At 37.4% G+C, this 16619-nt stretch overlaps 1 protein-coding gene and 1 long non-coding RNA gene across 9 annotated transcripts in view; one reads left to right on the top strand and one right to left on the bottom strand.

The window, feature by feature from the left end:
* Positions 1–16619, bottom strand: part of LOC123797216 (uncharacterized) — a 210469-nt gene that overhangs the window by 182634 nt on the left and 11216 nt on the right. The gene's annotated exons all lie outside the window — the stretch shown is intronic.
* CNKSR2 (connector enhancer of kinase suppressor of Ras 2) overlaps positions 1–16619 on the top strand; it is a 255489-nt gene that overhangs the window by 233133 nt on the left and 5737 nt on the right. Inside the window, exon 21 of one of the 5 annotated variants that reach the window (XM_087860269.1) lies at positions 11624–13128. The exons of the other annotated variants lie outside the window; for them this stretch is intronic. Coding sequence (XP_087716395.1) covers positions 11624–11628 — 5 coding nt within the window. The 3' untranslated portion in view covers positions 11629–13128. Of the gene's footprint in view, positions 1–11623; positions 13129–16619 lie in introns of those variants that run through there. 5 annotated transcript variants of the gene reach the window in all.

Raw genomic sequence — 16619 nt, 5'->3', positions numbered from 1 at the left:
AGAGGGTGAGGGAATTGAGGAGTCTTGTCAGAGTGGTCCAGGTTGGATAAGGAAGTGAATTCAGGAGGGGGCTGTGTTCTTGAGATCAAAGATTAGACATAGTGGAAGAGACAGAAGGAGAGGAGACTGGAATCAGGGAGAGCTGTAATAGTTCAGAGGTGACATGGTTCACCATGATGACAAGCTGAAATGTGTGATGTTTTTGGATTTGACAGCAAGAACCAACACAGAGGACACTTATTTCAAAACAGTTTTCAATATCTCACTTTTATGTTTGCATCTTGAAGAAAAAATACTTAGAATCCTTTTCCACGTTAGCATTTAAAGTTAGCTATCTAATTGCAAGAGGGAAATACCCATTGATATGGGAAATAAATCCCATATATATGAATACAATTTATTACATATTTCAGTTATTTAGTGAAATATAGTCAATGAACATAACTTGAATTATAAGGAAGTGAAAACTGAAGAGGTTTTAACTTGCTACCTCAACTCTAAAGTCAGTCTCAATTAACCTGGTTCATTCAGGTTTGCAACATCATTAACGGATCAGTCTTTCAATAAAATAATTTTAAAGATGATATCAAGGACACTCTGAATGGAATGACTGAATACCATGTATTTGTCCTTTACTTTCACTGGTGTCTCAGGAAAACTCTTTTTTCCTTCCTGTGAACTATAGCTGTCTGTTGAATGAAAGACATTTTAGTGATTTATTGTTTCTATAAAGGTATGCTACATAGTCTAGGCTTGAAATACAATCTGGGAAGCCAGGCATGCCTATAAATCTGAATCTTTCATTCCTTTCCCATGAAGAGAGAGAAGATATTTTTCCACATGGAAAAAACACTAATCTGTAGTCTGGTGCATCTCGTTTAAATCTCGTATGTTTATTGAATGGCAATCTATCCAAATAATAGCTAACTTTTTTCAATGAGCGCTTACTACTAGCTAGTGTCCTTGCATAATATAACTCATTGAATCCTTATGACAACCCTAAGAAGTAAATACTGTGACCTCATCATCTAGATGAGGAAACAGTTTAAAGAATGTAATCCAGGACTCTCCGCTAGTGAGCGGCAGAGCTGAGATTCAGGCTGAGACATCCTGACAGCAGAGTGAATGCTCTCAACCTCTTATTGTCCCTTAACAAATATATCACTTTAATTCAGGTTAAAATTTAGCAAAATGTTTACTTTTTCAGTATATGTATACATATACATATACATATATATGTATTAGACCTATATAAAAGAAACTAAAATATTTGGGTTTAATTACAGCAGGTCAAGATCACCATTAATATGCTCCATCAAGTATAGCAAAAGGCTGCACACCACTTTACCTTTTATTACCAACAACTGTAATCTGTGTACTTCCAATTTTAACTTATCAGAAGCCAAAAATCATGTACCTTGACATCTGTCGACAGTGAAACAGTTCCACCCCCCGAGTCAAAACTCTTTTTTCTTATTTTAAAGTTTGACAGGATTCCTTTCACAGCTCATTTGTGCCAAAATTGGGTTGGGATATTAGGAAAAAAATAACTGCTTGCAGAGAATTAAGTCTTGAGACCAATTTGAAAAGTATCTCACGTGGCAGCCCAAGTTTATTGCAGTTTTTCCTTCCCAGTTCCCCTTTATCCATCTTCATCAAAGCAATCTAAATATTTCTGTCTTTCTTTTAAATCAGCTGAAGGATATTCTTATTTATTTTCTAATCTTCTGGTGGAGGTAGGGAGTGGAACGAGAGCCACAGATTTAGGACTACAGATGGGAGATCCACTGATCTTCCCAGTTCCTCTTCACAGATGCCAAGTCTGAGGTATTGTGGGTTACTTGGTTTTCTCTCATGATAAAACATTATTTCCTATCACCTCTTACAAATCCAAAAAGTCAATTCACATGCCTTGCAAGGAACTATTAACAAATGCAACATTCACACCTTCATCTGTTTCCAACTTCTAATTTCTCACTTGTACTAGGCAGTATGAAATGAAAATTCATTACCAAAGTGAACTCTAGTGAAAATCTCACAGTTTCTGCATATTCTTTTAAAATATTATATGTAGACACACTTTACAAAGTGGAAAGCAAAATAGAAATGTGTTGGTATCACACTCCTTGTTATTACCAAGCTAACAAGCTAAATTGATTTGCCTTCAGAATGTTTACACTAAAGTGAAGAAGAGTAAAAGTTGTTCAGGGCGATTTCTTAGGATTTTTTAAAAAGGAATTCTAATTAGATTATATGAATTTTGTAAAAACAATAGTGCCTCTATTAAACTCATAGATCCTATCTAAGAAAACCAAATTCAGAACTACTGAATAAATTACTACTTTGAACCCAGAACTGGCTTTTGTTTTAACATTTTAGTAGTTAACTGGTGTGGGTATCCGTAACCCACATTCCTTAGCAGATTGCCATGGCAACTCCTGAGGTATAGTACCAGAACACTGAAGCTTCAGGCTTTGTCAGCGCTAAATACAGAAGCTGCATTTGATTTCAGCTTGTCTGTTTCTATGGGGAGCAATGTACCACAGTTCTTTACACTTCCCAGGCTTACTTTTCATAACCATGGAGACCAGATCTGCCCACACAACCAAGATCCGAAACCATTCCTGGTATGGCTAAAACTAAGGCCTTGGGAACCAAGGCCTTCTATAACTAAAGTGCATTGTTTTGTTAAAGAAGAGTTCCTGCTTCTGCTTTTGAAGTATATTGATTTTCCACAAAGAGAAAACAGGCTTTCTAGTCCTATGCTGAAGATTTACAATAAGGAGAAAGAAAATGTCATTATGACATTTTCCTTGGTCAGGTTCTGGTTTTGTGTATATTTATGGTATACACTCTACATAGTTAATTACTACAGAGTAATGTTTCATTTCAAATTATGACAGTGTTACCTAATAGTAAACACATTTAATGTACACTGTATGGTGGTTTTAAAATGCTGCTTTTAATTTTAGTGTGGGATTGTGTCGCTTTGTTTCTAAATCCAGTGTTGGTGTCTTTTAAATTAGTTCTTCACTTGCTCACAATAAAATCTGTGTGAGAAAAGTTTTTCTGGAAATTTGATCATAACTATACATGGATTTAACAAGAAAGGATTAGTGTAATTTATCACTATAAATCCAAATATGGCACATCCAGAAAGAGCTGATGAATTACCTGTACACCTGTTAGTCTGATGTATTCTTGTTTTCAGTTTTTCAATTTTATCTTACTGTGGTAGTAATGTGGACATATATGCGTGCGTGCATGCGTGTGTACAGCAGTATCACAAAAAGGGCCGAAGTTCTGCAAAGTTTTTTAATGCTCATCCTTGTTAAGGAGATACTAATTACACCATAGCTGCCATCATTGGAATCTCTGCTCCACACCCCCCACCCAGTGGCACCAGTCAAAAGAGAATCCCAAATTCACCCCTTGATTTGCACATCCTTACAAATTCATATCTTTAATTTGATGGTTTTTTTTTTTTACCCCAGAGAAGGTAGCACGGATCCTTATTTTAATGTTAATACACTAAATAGGAATTTTTTTAAAGCTTGGCCTCGATGAAATATGGATTGTCCTTAAATTTTTCAGGGTATTATGAATAATTATAAAGTTGCTATGAATTAATTAATTTACAAGTAGAAAACAAATTTATTAATAATTGGATTTTTGTTTTGTTCACTTGCAGGAAGTTAGCAATTCATTGCTATATTTGAGTACAAATTAAGTTGTATGATACAGAGAACCTTCCAACATTTCCAACATTTGAATTTTGCAAAATGAGCTATCACCCTAATGAAGTCCCTGTATGATTCTAGTTTTCTGTAATTACACTGATGAGTGTGAAATTCAACATGAGATGCTAAATGTTAAACACGGATATAGCTGGAAACCTTTTGCAGTAGCTATAAAGGCATTTGTATTTGTCCATAAAAACATTGAGAGTCAGCATATCTCTAACTCTTTAATAAAACTTATTTTCTTTAAAAGGGCAGGCTATATAATTTTGTCAGGAAGGAAAAAAATGAAACTCCTATATAACAGGGCATTTTTAAAAAGTATTCTTCATATGTTCTTAGATTCTATATTTTTCCATCCCAAATGCAAGATGAGTTTGCTGATCCAAAATGTAATAAACAATAAGTTCAAGACAACTAAGATTAAGTCTGAATACTTAATATTCTAACTTCTGAGTTTTTTGCTAAGACGGATGACTGTGCTAACTTGTTTACATCCATGCTGTATTTCTAAGAAACATGATTTTATAGTGATTTTTACCAAAATAACATTTCTTCTTATCATGTATGCAATAAATTTTGAGTACCTAAAAAGGTAATAATTTGAATATCATAATATGCAGAAGACTTTAACAGTGGGAATTTATGAGAACTGTTTATGGTGTAATTACTTTAGATTGAAAAATAAGAGAGAATAAGAAAATATTGATTAAGGTGGGAGATTAGATGTGTAACAGATTCGAGGTAGAGAAAAATAGGAATTCTGATAAGTAACTGTTATGATACAATTTTAGGTTCTTACAAACATCTCTTGAATTTCCTCTTTGATCGTTCTTGACACTTGTTTTGCTGGGAAAGTCATTTTTGGTTGTCCTTATTGCTACAAAATTTAGTTGGCGCACAATGCCCCTAAAGCAGTTCCTCCTTGCCAGTGACGTTAATGAGGAAATGATTCCAAATATCAGGCTGGTATGCCAAGGAGGTCAGTAACAAGGCATTAACATTTAGAAGTTACTGAAGAGGGAAAATATATATTGCAACTATTTCTAATATTGTAAGCTCATCCAGAAAAAAGTAAGCAGAAGTCCATTTTGAGCTTCTGCAATCATAAACAATGTTACATCATGAAAGAAGATAATGTCTTTAAATTTTTAACATAAAAATTACTCCTTTTCTTACTCTACTCCCAACACACACACACACACACACACACACACACACACACACACACACCCCCTACACATGCTTTGATGTACTGTTGTTGAAAATAATTTACTATTTCACTCACTTTTGCAGATCAGTACCTCTTTTTCCCCTCAGTCTCAGGGGATATCATTATACTGGAACTGACACTGAATGATGTTTCTTAAAAAGTAATCCTACCGATAATAAGATGGCAGTACTCGGAGGCTAGTGTATGAGTTTAGTATGAGAATAAGAATAGGGTGGACTCTGGGGCCCCTGGGTGGCTCAGTCAGTTAAGCATCTGCCTTGAGCTCAGGTCATGATCTCAGGGTCCTGGGGTGGAGCCATGAGTGGACTGACTGCTTAGCGGGGAGTCTGCTTCTCCCTCTGCCTCTGCCCCTCCCCCCACTTGAGCTCTCTCATGCTCTCTCTCTCTCTTGCTCGCTCTGGTGCTCTCTCTCAAATAGATAAATAAAATCTTTAAAAAAAAAGAACAGGGTGGACTCTGTAAAGCCTAAGCTCACAAAGATCTTTGTTACTGCTAATTTGAAAAATATATATGTCTTCATTTATTCTGGATCTAATTTTCAAGAATTAAGTTGTGCCATTGATTGTCTAGTAACTAAAGAAACTTAGACAATAGTACAATTTGCATAGCAACCAAATTTATCAATCACAGGTCATGTTTGCTGATCAGCACTTTGGCAAAGGATATAGAGCCAAGTCCTTTGTGTACTTTGAGTAAATTCTGACGGAGTGAACATACTGAACGTATCTTTACAGCCCCCATTCCCCAGGTACAGATACGCTTACCTGTTATTCCATCAAAATGTCCAATTTGGAGCATTCAAGTCAAGTGTGACAGGCAAATCAAATAGGTTGGGTCATGGAAGTATAATCAGTGTTCTGAAGACATTTTTAGCACTCAGTCACACAAGCGGTTCAGGTTTAGATGCGACTGGAGCTGCCTTTTAGAGAGCTTATCAGGTAGCAAAGAGAATGTCATAAAAGGGTTAGGAAGTATCATAGAGGAACCCACTGAGAGAAATAGGCAAGAAACCAATTGAGATGTATTTGGTCTCGGTTTGCCTTTTTATTTTGGCAGACCAGATGTAGTAACGGATGAAATGTGTCAGTATCGTTTACCCGTTCACCCCATTGGCAGTTCTCATCAGTGAGTTATTTCACACCAATTATCATCCAGAGTGAATATGATGCATTTAATTATATCCTTTTACTATAACCACATAAGGTTGTGGTAGAGGTTGAAAATTCTCATAAATTGGGGCTCCTGGCTGGCTCAGTTGGAAAAGCATGCAACTCTTGATCTCCAGGTTGTGAGTCCAAGCCCCACAGTGGGTGTAGAGATTACTGAAATGAACTTTAAAAAAAAACAAAAAGAAAATTCTCATAAATTAAAAATGTGCGTAGGGGTGCCTGGGTGGCACAGTTGGTTGAACCTCAGACTCTTGGTTTCAGCTCAGGTGGTGATCTCACTCGTGGGATCGAGCCCCGCATGGAGCTCTGCAGTTAGCATGGAGTCTGCTTGAGATTCTTTCTCCCTCTCCCTCTGCCCCTCTCTCTCTAAAATAAATAAAGAGGAGGGCATGTGTTGTGATGAGCACCAGGTGTTATACGCAACTAATGAACCATTGAACACTACATCAAAAAATTAATGATGATGATACTTTTATTTTCTGTATATTCCAAATGTATTTAATCAATTAAAATTAATATGTCCATACAACATGTTATTAATGTAATTATATATTATGATTACATATAATATACATTAGGGTAATTGTATAATTATAGTCATATAATTGAGTTTAAATATGTGTGTGTATATATATATATTTGTATTTAATAAAGTAGAGCTTAACTGATAATCCTTAACTATAAAATTTTAAGACAGAAATGGAGAAAGGGTCGTGCAACTATGCCATGAACTCTTTTGAAATCAGACTATCATCTTTGTATATTTATCCCTAACATTTGGTATAGTATACATACCCATAGGCACCCATTAAATCCTCACTGAATAATGCAGGTCTATAAAAATGAACTCCTCCCATTTTCTTTTTTTCAGGGTGGGGAGGGGCAGAGGAAGAGGGAGAGAGAGAATTTTTAGCAGGCTCCACCCCCAGCATGGAGCCCAACACAGGGCTCGATCTCACAACCCTGAGATCATGACCTGAGCCGAAATCAAGAGTCAGACACTTAACTGACTGAACCAGGGTGGCTCCACCCGCTGCTCTCATTTTCTATCTTAAAGTCTGATTGGTGATATTTAGGATAATAATATAATGTGGCCAAATTCCAGGGTACATTTTTCTGAAATATCTATAGACACTTCATTGAAAATAAACTGGTGGCAAATTGAATTAAAATAGCAAGTACTTCTGTGACTGTTAACTATAAAAGACCTCTTCAACTGTTGCTAATATATGTTATATTTAGAGAGTACTTTGGATGTGCCTTTATTTCAGATAGTGGATTTTAATGCAGGTAGAAAAAACCAGAATGGGTGGTATACTCGTAATAACTAATTAAGTCCTAAATGCACTCTAATGTCATAGTATAGCAATAGGTACATTAAGATGAGATACTACTTTCATAAGGAAATACTCTATCTCCTGAGAATTATACACAAAGGATAGAACTGTGATTTAGCAATTTAGAGGAACATTCTAATTACCTGGAAACAGTATTTCTTATCTGTTTTGCCTGAGGCTAGGTTTATCAAATATTTTATTTTACCTGGAATTGCTAATTAAAGATCTCCATAAGTGCTTTACGAATAAGAACAAACTATATTATGTTTTACTATTTATCACTATTTATAAAAGAATACTTTGCCATGAAAAGTTTACTTCTCATTCATAAAATAAAAATAAACACTTTCCAGTTCCTTCCCCCTATGGTATTAAATAAAAAATAAGCAAACAATTTTTTTACATGTGATATCCTGTCTTTTTAACTTAAACCTTTACAAGAAAATAGGCCCTCACGATTTGGATACTACTCAAGCCACAATTAACAAGTCTCGAAGATTCTGAACCAAGAAGGTCTATCAGCCCACTCTTTCAATACTGACGCTGAGGCAAATATCACCGATTATCAATCAATTCATGGTGTTAGATATTCCTCTTTTTCAAAAAGAAAAACCTAAATCTGAATACACATTTAAAAGGTGAGGCTCCAGATGATAATGCTAAACAAGTTTGGTTTTTTTTGGTTTTTTTAAGCACAAAAGAAACGGTTCTATTCTCCCCGGAGCTCCACAGTGTTGCTTGGATGTCTGCTCTTGGTGACCTTTTGTTATCTGCAAGCAGCTGAAGACCAGTAATCAGTGGCCTTGCCCTTAAGTTTGCCCTGAATCTCACTGATAATGGAGTAGATGGAGCCAAATTTTCTCTTAGAACTCATAAGTAGGAATTTTTGAAAGTGCTCTCCAGCTTAAGCACTTCTAATTTCCATTTTCCCCGTGTTTTCTTTTCTTTCATTCATTAAGAAAAAGATTTTTGTCACCTATTTTGAATTTAAATTTAATCATTCTCTTGCAAATGTTTGTGCCTATGTCCTTACCCTATAATCTAATTCTCAGGCATTGAAGGCTCATCAGCTCTTCCTCGAAGGCACACTATTAGAAGGGTGATTACATTTCTAAAACTTATGTTTCTAGAATCTCTATTTCTGCTTATTATCTGAATGGTTCTTAGTGGGGAGATTTTTTAATTTATAAAACAAAAAGGGGGAAAAAATCCTCCTCAACAGTTGCTATGTGGACCTAGTCTGTGAAGAGCTTTCATAGGAAGTGGAACCAGACTGGAATAAGTTATCTTATACATGACTCAACGTGGTATTACCTCTGGGTTCACCTTTCAGATCTCAAGGGCTTTAGTAACAGGGAAACAGGATCTGTTTCTTTTTATCCAGCTGGGCTGGTGGCCTCACAACTGGAAGTTTCAGTGATGAGTGGAAGTTCAATAAATATTTGTTAAGTAACATGTCAAACAGAAACATGACTGATTTTCTTGAGGCAGCAGAGTACGTTGCTGTTGTTTCAAAATGTAATTGGTTAAAAGCTTGCTAAATAGTGAAGTTTATTTTAATAGCAGGAAGTAGGGAATATTTTTATAGGTAGGATACTGGCCAAAAGAAAGCAAAACCATCAAGAGCCCTATAACTTAAGGTGTTTTTTTTTTTTTAAGCAACATGTAATTTCCACCTGTTTTTTTCAAAAAAGGAGTAAAATTAGTTTCACCATAATAAATTAGTTTTAACTGGTTTGGCTATTGTGACTATTGGGGGATAAATGAAGCTGCAAAGAAGAAGAGTAGAAATAGGGAGCAAGAGAAAGCCTGGCGAAAGTACAAAGGGAGAGAAAAGGAGAGGGTGTTGAGAACCGGAAAGGGACGTGAAAAAGTTAAAAGACACATAGAAGTATGAGATTCCCGGACGTCCAAGGTAGGCTTTCATGGAACAGTATCATTTACGAAGCGGGTTGGTTCGCGTTCTGGAGATTTCATGTAGATTAGCCACATGCTAGTCCCCGTCAGAGCTGCCCCGCCTACCTGCCGGGGCTACTCCTCCTAGAGATTCAGTTAATTCTGGGGGCTTGAGCCTGGAGGTATCTTTGTAGCCGTTCCGTTTGCCTCAAAAATAGAGGAACTATTTAACACTACCTAAAAATAAAGCTTTAAAGAATTTATTCAAGCAGTTTACCAAGGCCTCTTTTATCTTGCTGTATTCTCTGTAGACCAAGATATTTGCATCCAGTTCCTCAGCAGAAAACCTTGAAATTGCGTGAGCTGTGACACACAGTGCTATACTTACAGAACTTACAAACTACTTGTTTCTGCGGCACAAAATTGCCGTCAGTCCAGCCGGCCCTAGCCACAGTGTTAGCCCATCCCCATGTGCCTGGCCCAAAGCCGGGTCGCAAACTGCGATGGGCACAAGATTCAGCAGGTTTGCTTGCTTTAAATGCAGATTCCTGAGTTCCAGGCCCAGAAATTCTGATCCAGTAGATTAGAGGTAGGGCCCCGAAATCTGTGCTTAACAAGCAAACCTCCACCCTGGCGATTTGGTGGCCAGCGTCCGGACGGCTGCTTGAATAAACCCCTTTCCCTAAGGAGTTCTGTGCCCTTGTGCTAATCTGTGCAGATTGGGAGCTAGTTGTGCCCATTAGAAGCAGCCATCCACCCTCCACCATCCTGCACTCTGGCAAGGTGCTCCACGGAGAAGGGGTTTGCGGCATCTCAGAGTGGAATTCAGCAATCTTATAGAAACGGTATCACAAATGTAACTAAATGCGACTTAATTCTCAGGGTTCTTGTTTGGGTTCAGTATGGGTTAAGTGCACTAGATAGAAATCAAGCCCCTCGTGTAATATTGTTTCTGAGGGGAAAAGAAGGATGTGTTGAAAACAACTTACAAAATGTTTGAATTTAGACAAATTAGGAAGAGTTTAAATTTAGAAACAACCTTGTGCCCAAGGTAGATTGCCTCTGATTTTGCTGTTTGAAACTCCATGACCTCCTGAAACAAAGTGGTAGGAGGCAGAGCTAGCATTCCAGGACTATCATTTTCTAAAATGCCATATTATCTTTTCTTTCATTTGACCTACCTATGATTACTTAATGTTTAGCCTCTTTTCTGCAAAAGAAGGATATGATATGATAAACAAAAATTAGTTCTGCTGATTTCTGAACTACACTGCGTCCTGTTATCTAGATACTGGGCTATGGGCAACATGCACCCTTCCATTTTCTAAGGGAGGTGGTAATGAACAATACGCTTTCTCTGTTGCCTCTCCTACTTTGTTCCTTCTTGATATAACTCAAAAAAGGATGCCACAGGCTGTTGGAGATAAAAATCTGCCTCAGGCTGGAAAGAAAAAATATGGCTGATATGTGCCTGATGACAATATTTGGATTCCCCCAAACCCAAAATAAAATGAACTTAAAGAGATTACGGTTTCTTTTATCTCGATTGTTCTTTGTTGCCCAGGTCATTCAGAAATTTTGGTCTCTTGTTTCTTAGTTCTTTGCCATATGGCTTACGCTCAGGTGTAAAGTCACCATTTCATCATGTTTACCCTGTGAGGGCTTTTCATCTTTCTCCACTTTGTATTGGTCGGCATGCGGCCTCCTCATCCGAGCCATACTAGCTGGGCTCTCTGTCTCACTGATCAACACATGGTAGCATATGGACCAGGGCAGTTAGGTAGAAGGCAGACCAGGAAATTTTTCCTCATGCTTCTTGATTGGGTGAATTCGAGGAAAGATCTCCTATAGAAATACAGTTTCATTTTCTTGAAAGACTGATCATTTTACAAGTGTACGGAGAATACGTTTACCATAAACTTCTCTGATTGGAATTACAGATGTGCATATGCAAGCATAGAAGTGGGAAAAATGTATCTGCGCTGTGTATTATTTTGTATACATAAGGTTGGCATTTCCAAATAACCGAGCATAGAACAAAAATTGTCCCGTTTATGGCCAAGTAGACTTGCATGCCAACAGAAAGACATGATGGTATTAAAACCATATGCAATTCTAGCCATTTTTTTCCCTTTTCTCTTCATGGGTATTGCATGATGGTATTTCGAATACAAATACTAATGTGCTTTGGAAATAATGGCACTCGCAGGTCTTTCATCATATTGTATCACTGCTTTATCATATTAGGCTAATACACTGCGAGAGTTGGTAGAACCTCTCCATGCCAAATCGGATCCACTTCTGTTGGCACTCAACCCATTGGACTCACAGATTGATAAGCTAATGTTTAGAGAATTTAGATCGGAGAGAGTCGGCACGGCGCAGACTCAACATCAACCTCTTGCAAGCAACTAAAATGGCCTCGTCCTTGCTGTTTATAACAGAAAACTGACTTTTAAAAAGCTTAGATCATCAAGTGTTTTGGATTGGGGGCCTCCCTAAAGGGATATTAAGAGGGGCAGGCCACTCTTAAGAAGAATGCAAGCTTCCTACACTGGGACTAGCATAAGATCAAAGCCCATCAAGCTGGAGCGCAGTGACAGAAAACTGCCGTTTCTGTGGGAGAACGGAAGGGGAAGGGTACTGACTGGGGAAGGGCTGTGTGTGGTGACGCCTCAGTTGTGTTCTCCTGACACCAGGAAAGGAGAGGGATCAGCTCCGATAACTAGAAAACCCTGGCTATTTAATGGACTCTTTGGTGGCCTCTTTAAGGCAAAGCAGAGGAAGCAAATTCTGTGTATTAAGTGTATTTTGCATTTTTAAAACTTGACGTGCTGTATTGTACTAAACTAAGTGTAATCTATTAAGGCAAGGTGTACATACCCTGCTCTGAAATTTACTATGTTTATTCTATTATCAAGTGTATTCAGGTGCAAACAGAGACTGCTTTCGGTGACACTAATGAAGAAAATCCCTCATGCCAGGCTTTATTAGATTCCTCAGCTAAAATTCTAACTTTCTCCTTATTTCTTGGCACTTGTATACAAATGGTGTTGCCTCATAGGACAGGCATGAGCTATTCTTTTTCTGTAAAATTTTCCGAATCTATAGGCTGTGGTTCTCACTTTTGAAAAAGTATTTTGTCTGGATGTCTTTCAAACTAGCTTCAGATATTATTTAATACTATGTAACTGGGTCCCCTATGGCTCAATATTGCTTATTTTTCTTCTGTAGTGGATGTGAACTTTCCTTAATTTAGTTGGATTAAGACACTCTGTAATAATTTCAATGCTAATCAATGGATATTTCATACTGTGCAATGAACAAATAATTTAACATTGTATTTGGAAATGTTTTTTCTCCTTCCTGTCGCGGCAGTGTGTGGTACTGCATAATGTGAATACCTGTAAAAATATAAATTACTTAAAAATAAACATATGACCAGTTGGTATCAAATCTTTTTAGATAGCTAAATAATTTGCTAAGTATGCTTGATAGTAAATATCTTTCCAAAGAGAAGTAATCTCTGCTTCTTTCTCACAAATGGAATTTGTGTTGTGAATAAAAATCACATTGATCTGCCTTACAATTGCCTCTGTGCTCTACCCATTTTAATGTGTTTTTAAAGTATATATGAAAATGATGGTTGTGGTATTTAGAAATCCATTGAAAAGCTCTTTGTTGGCATTTAATATTAGTGGGATTTTTTGGGGTCATTCTCTCTAAGTCATAGTAAAGTATTATGATAAGAAGAGTTTTCGTTTTTTCTCGTTAAGGCATATGCTGACTCCACATTCATTTTTGAATATAATCATGTCTTAGCTTTGGTTTTAAACTGTCCTCTTTATGAGTTCCTGCCTGAGAGTCAGGTGCTTTGACCTTCATGTCTCTACTAGTTAAATTTTTTGAATTCTATGGGCAAATCTAGAATCTGTCATTTATGTTTGTGATTGTCCTTCAAAGAACCTTCCCTGTGGATCAATAAATCAATGCCAAGGACACCAAGACTTTGCCATCTGAACTATTCTTCATCAAAACTCCTGTAGTGCCCTGAAAATTCAACCACGCTCTTATTTATGGCATTAAACCACACAATTTGGCAGAAATTACATGCTCAGAGAATGAAGTATAGAATAAACTTCAGTTCTGCCTCTTTGTCACATCTTGTTGGAAGTAAGCTTTCCTGTTGTGCAGAAGGGATTGACTGACACTAATATGGGCTGTACTTAATTTTGATGAAGCACAAGGTCATTCTTAACAGGGATGGGCTTCACATGTTCTTCTTTAAAAAGGATCCACTCAAGCTGTTCTTTTAAAAGAAAGGTATTTTCTCACTTGAAATCAGTTTTTCATCAGTATTTTGCCTAAAAGATGTAAATTACTTTTAATTATGAAAAAGGGTGGTTGAGTACAGAGCAACGAGTAAAAGCCAGCTCTTAAAATCTTCTCCTTTTTTTTTTCTGCTATAACAAACTGCCTTCCCTCCAGTTCTACAATGCTAGGCACAGCTATTGACTTATATAAAAGCATGAATTAAGAGATCTAATATTTAATTATAAGACAATTCAAATTATAGCGTAAAGTCCTGAATACATAATCGTCTTCAGCATAAAACCGAGAAACATTAAACCTGTCTACATGGAATCCATTAAAAGTTTAATTGTCACCTTACATATAAATAAGTTGTTTATTATGGCATGCTAGTAAATTAGTATTCACAGAAACCAGTCCTGTGTCTCAATGCAAATGTTAATTGCCCTTCCTGACAAGAATAGTGCTCCACAGTACGTGATGCCCTCAGCCCGGAAGCCTCAGAGCCCCCTGCGGCTGCACTTGAGCAAATGCCTCTCACATCTGACTGGTGACTAATGCTTCTATGTCCAGCCTGCTCTCCCACTTGTGACTTAGCTTTTCCCAGCCTTCTGTGCTCATCACCCAGCGGTGTTGTGGAAGGGACTGTTTCCACGAGGACATCATTGTCCAATTTTAAAAGGGCACAGTTCCCTTCCAAAACATGTACCAGAAACGATGATCCGTTGTTGGCTTGGTTCTTCAAGAGCCCCATTGGTACACGCATCGCGTTTTGTTTTGTTTTCATTTTCTCCTCTCCAACATTGTCATTGCAGGGGCAGGGAAACAGGGGACACCAGAAGGAAATTTTAGGTCTCCAAGTTCGTATTCTGCTCTCCTTCGTGTTCACCAAAGAAACCTGAACGAAATCACACAATAAACTGTCATAAAAATTACACAGTCACAGGATAGGGAGCCTTCTCTGGAGTACTTCATGTATAAAGTAGAGGAAACCATCACTCGCTTTAAATGTTGGGTGCAAAAGGCACTGTGCCCAGGAGAAGAATGGGAAATGCAAATGAGAGGGAGGCATATTCTGCTCAGGGAAAGTCACAGTCTCCGTCTCGGTACAGATGGGGCCATTAAGGTACAGGAGGAAAAAACATTAGCATTTCTCCTTAGGTTTCATAACTCGTCCTTTCGAATTTATTTTCTGTGTCTGTTTTATAGCGTGCATATCTATTAATATACAGTAATACATGTATGTAAGTTATCAACAATAGAAGTGTTTTAACTGGTAAAAGATGCACAATCAAAAAAGTTTGGAAACCACCAAGCATGAATGTAGGGAAATACGTCAACTAAAGACCTTTTAGTATCTGAGATGCATTATCATCTGCTAATAAGCCATTCGCAAGAAAGTTGCAACGAACTACGTATTGTGTTGTGTTACCTAATGTTTTTCCTTGAGCTTTTTTTTTTATCACCACCCGGAAGTCATGTGCAACCTGAAACAACTGGACAGTGAATCGTCGTGATACCACATTCCTAGAGTCACGATATTTCATAGTGTAGTTAGAGTACAAATGAGACAACAGAGGGTCTTCTTTCACCCCTGCCAAGTAGGACACAGCCAGAAATGACCCCCCCACCCCGCAACACAGAATACAAGTTAATCCATCAGTAACTTCATTGTGATCCTCAAATCTATCAGCCAATGAAATTTTATATCGGAAAGAGAACTTTGTATGTTCACTTTGCTTTAATAAAATTGGAAGAGTATGTCATCTGATACAGGACTAATTTACACACTGTAAACATAAATAAAATTTGGGAGGGAATTTATTCCTGCACAGACCCAGAATTCCTGAGTAAATTGGATACAAATTAAAATTTCATTGTGGCAGCGATACACATCCTCATTAGGAATTACAGAAGGTTCCTAAGAAGGTTCCTATATACGTCCTGTGGTTTGCATGTGGTCTTCTACACTTTGCCAACTTTCAGAAAACATTCTTTCAAATTGCAAAAGAGCTGGCGCTCCGCCAGTGCTCCAAATGGCTGAACTGGTACATTGTAGGAAAGTCAATTGGGAAGCAGAACTCGACAACTGCTCGCCTCATCTTCCAAAACAAGCCTCTTCTAGAAGAAAAGCCGAAGTTTAAAAAAGAGAAACCAGAAGAGAAGTGAGGAGACAAAGAAGAAGAGGGCAAAAAGAGAAGAAAATAAAGGTGCTTTCATATTCTCAGTTGCAACAGTAGCCCCAGTTGACTTAATTGGTATTCTTCTGAGACAAAAAAATCAAGGAAACAAATTGAAAATTATAAAAGAAAATAAAGGTCTGTTTTTGTCTTGAATGTTGAGTTCTGTGTTGTTTTGACTGTTGAGCACAGTGAATCAGATTTATAACGTGACTTTGCTCTTCACCCCCGTCCTTTGGAAATAAAAGGACTCTTTGTCTAGTCTTAAAATGTTAAGTAATTGGTGGCATTTTGTGGTAGCCTGGCATCTCAATCCCTCATCCTTTCTCATCCCACTACTGTGTCTTGTGGTGTTGCATATGTGTATGATGTGTATGGATTGGGGTGGGGAGAGCCTTACTTATCTCTAGTAGGAGCCGCACTATTCCATTAATATACTTGGAAATGTTTCTGTGTTCCGTCTCATTGTGATTCCTTGTTCAAATGTGCTGCCCAGAGATAAATCTATACTGAATTCTTCTTAACAGCTGTCAAACCAGATTCTTCGCAGAATTGTGTTGTCCTTTAACGGCAAGAAGGGGGAAAAAACTTTCCATTGGTATTTATTTAATAGCTGTGTGTGTCACTTTTTAATATTAAATCTTTACTTATCCTTCTTAAAGTAGAACCACATTGAAATTTTACAAAAAAAGTCAGTCCCCTAGCCCAGTATTCCGCAAACTTTAAGAACTGGGGAGAAAGAAAACTGGATA

This window comes from Ursus americanus, chromosome X, assembly GCF_024610735.1.
Source record: "Ursus americanus isolate L20-20 chromosome X, mUrsAme1.1.p, whole genome shotgun sequence".
NCBI classification, from domain to species: Eukaryota; Metazoa; Chordata; class Mammalia; order Carnivora; family Ursidae; genus Ursus; species Ursus americanus.
This window is presented reverse-complemented; position numbering and strand designations above follow the sequence as displayed.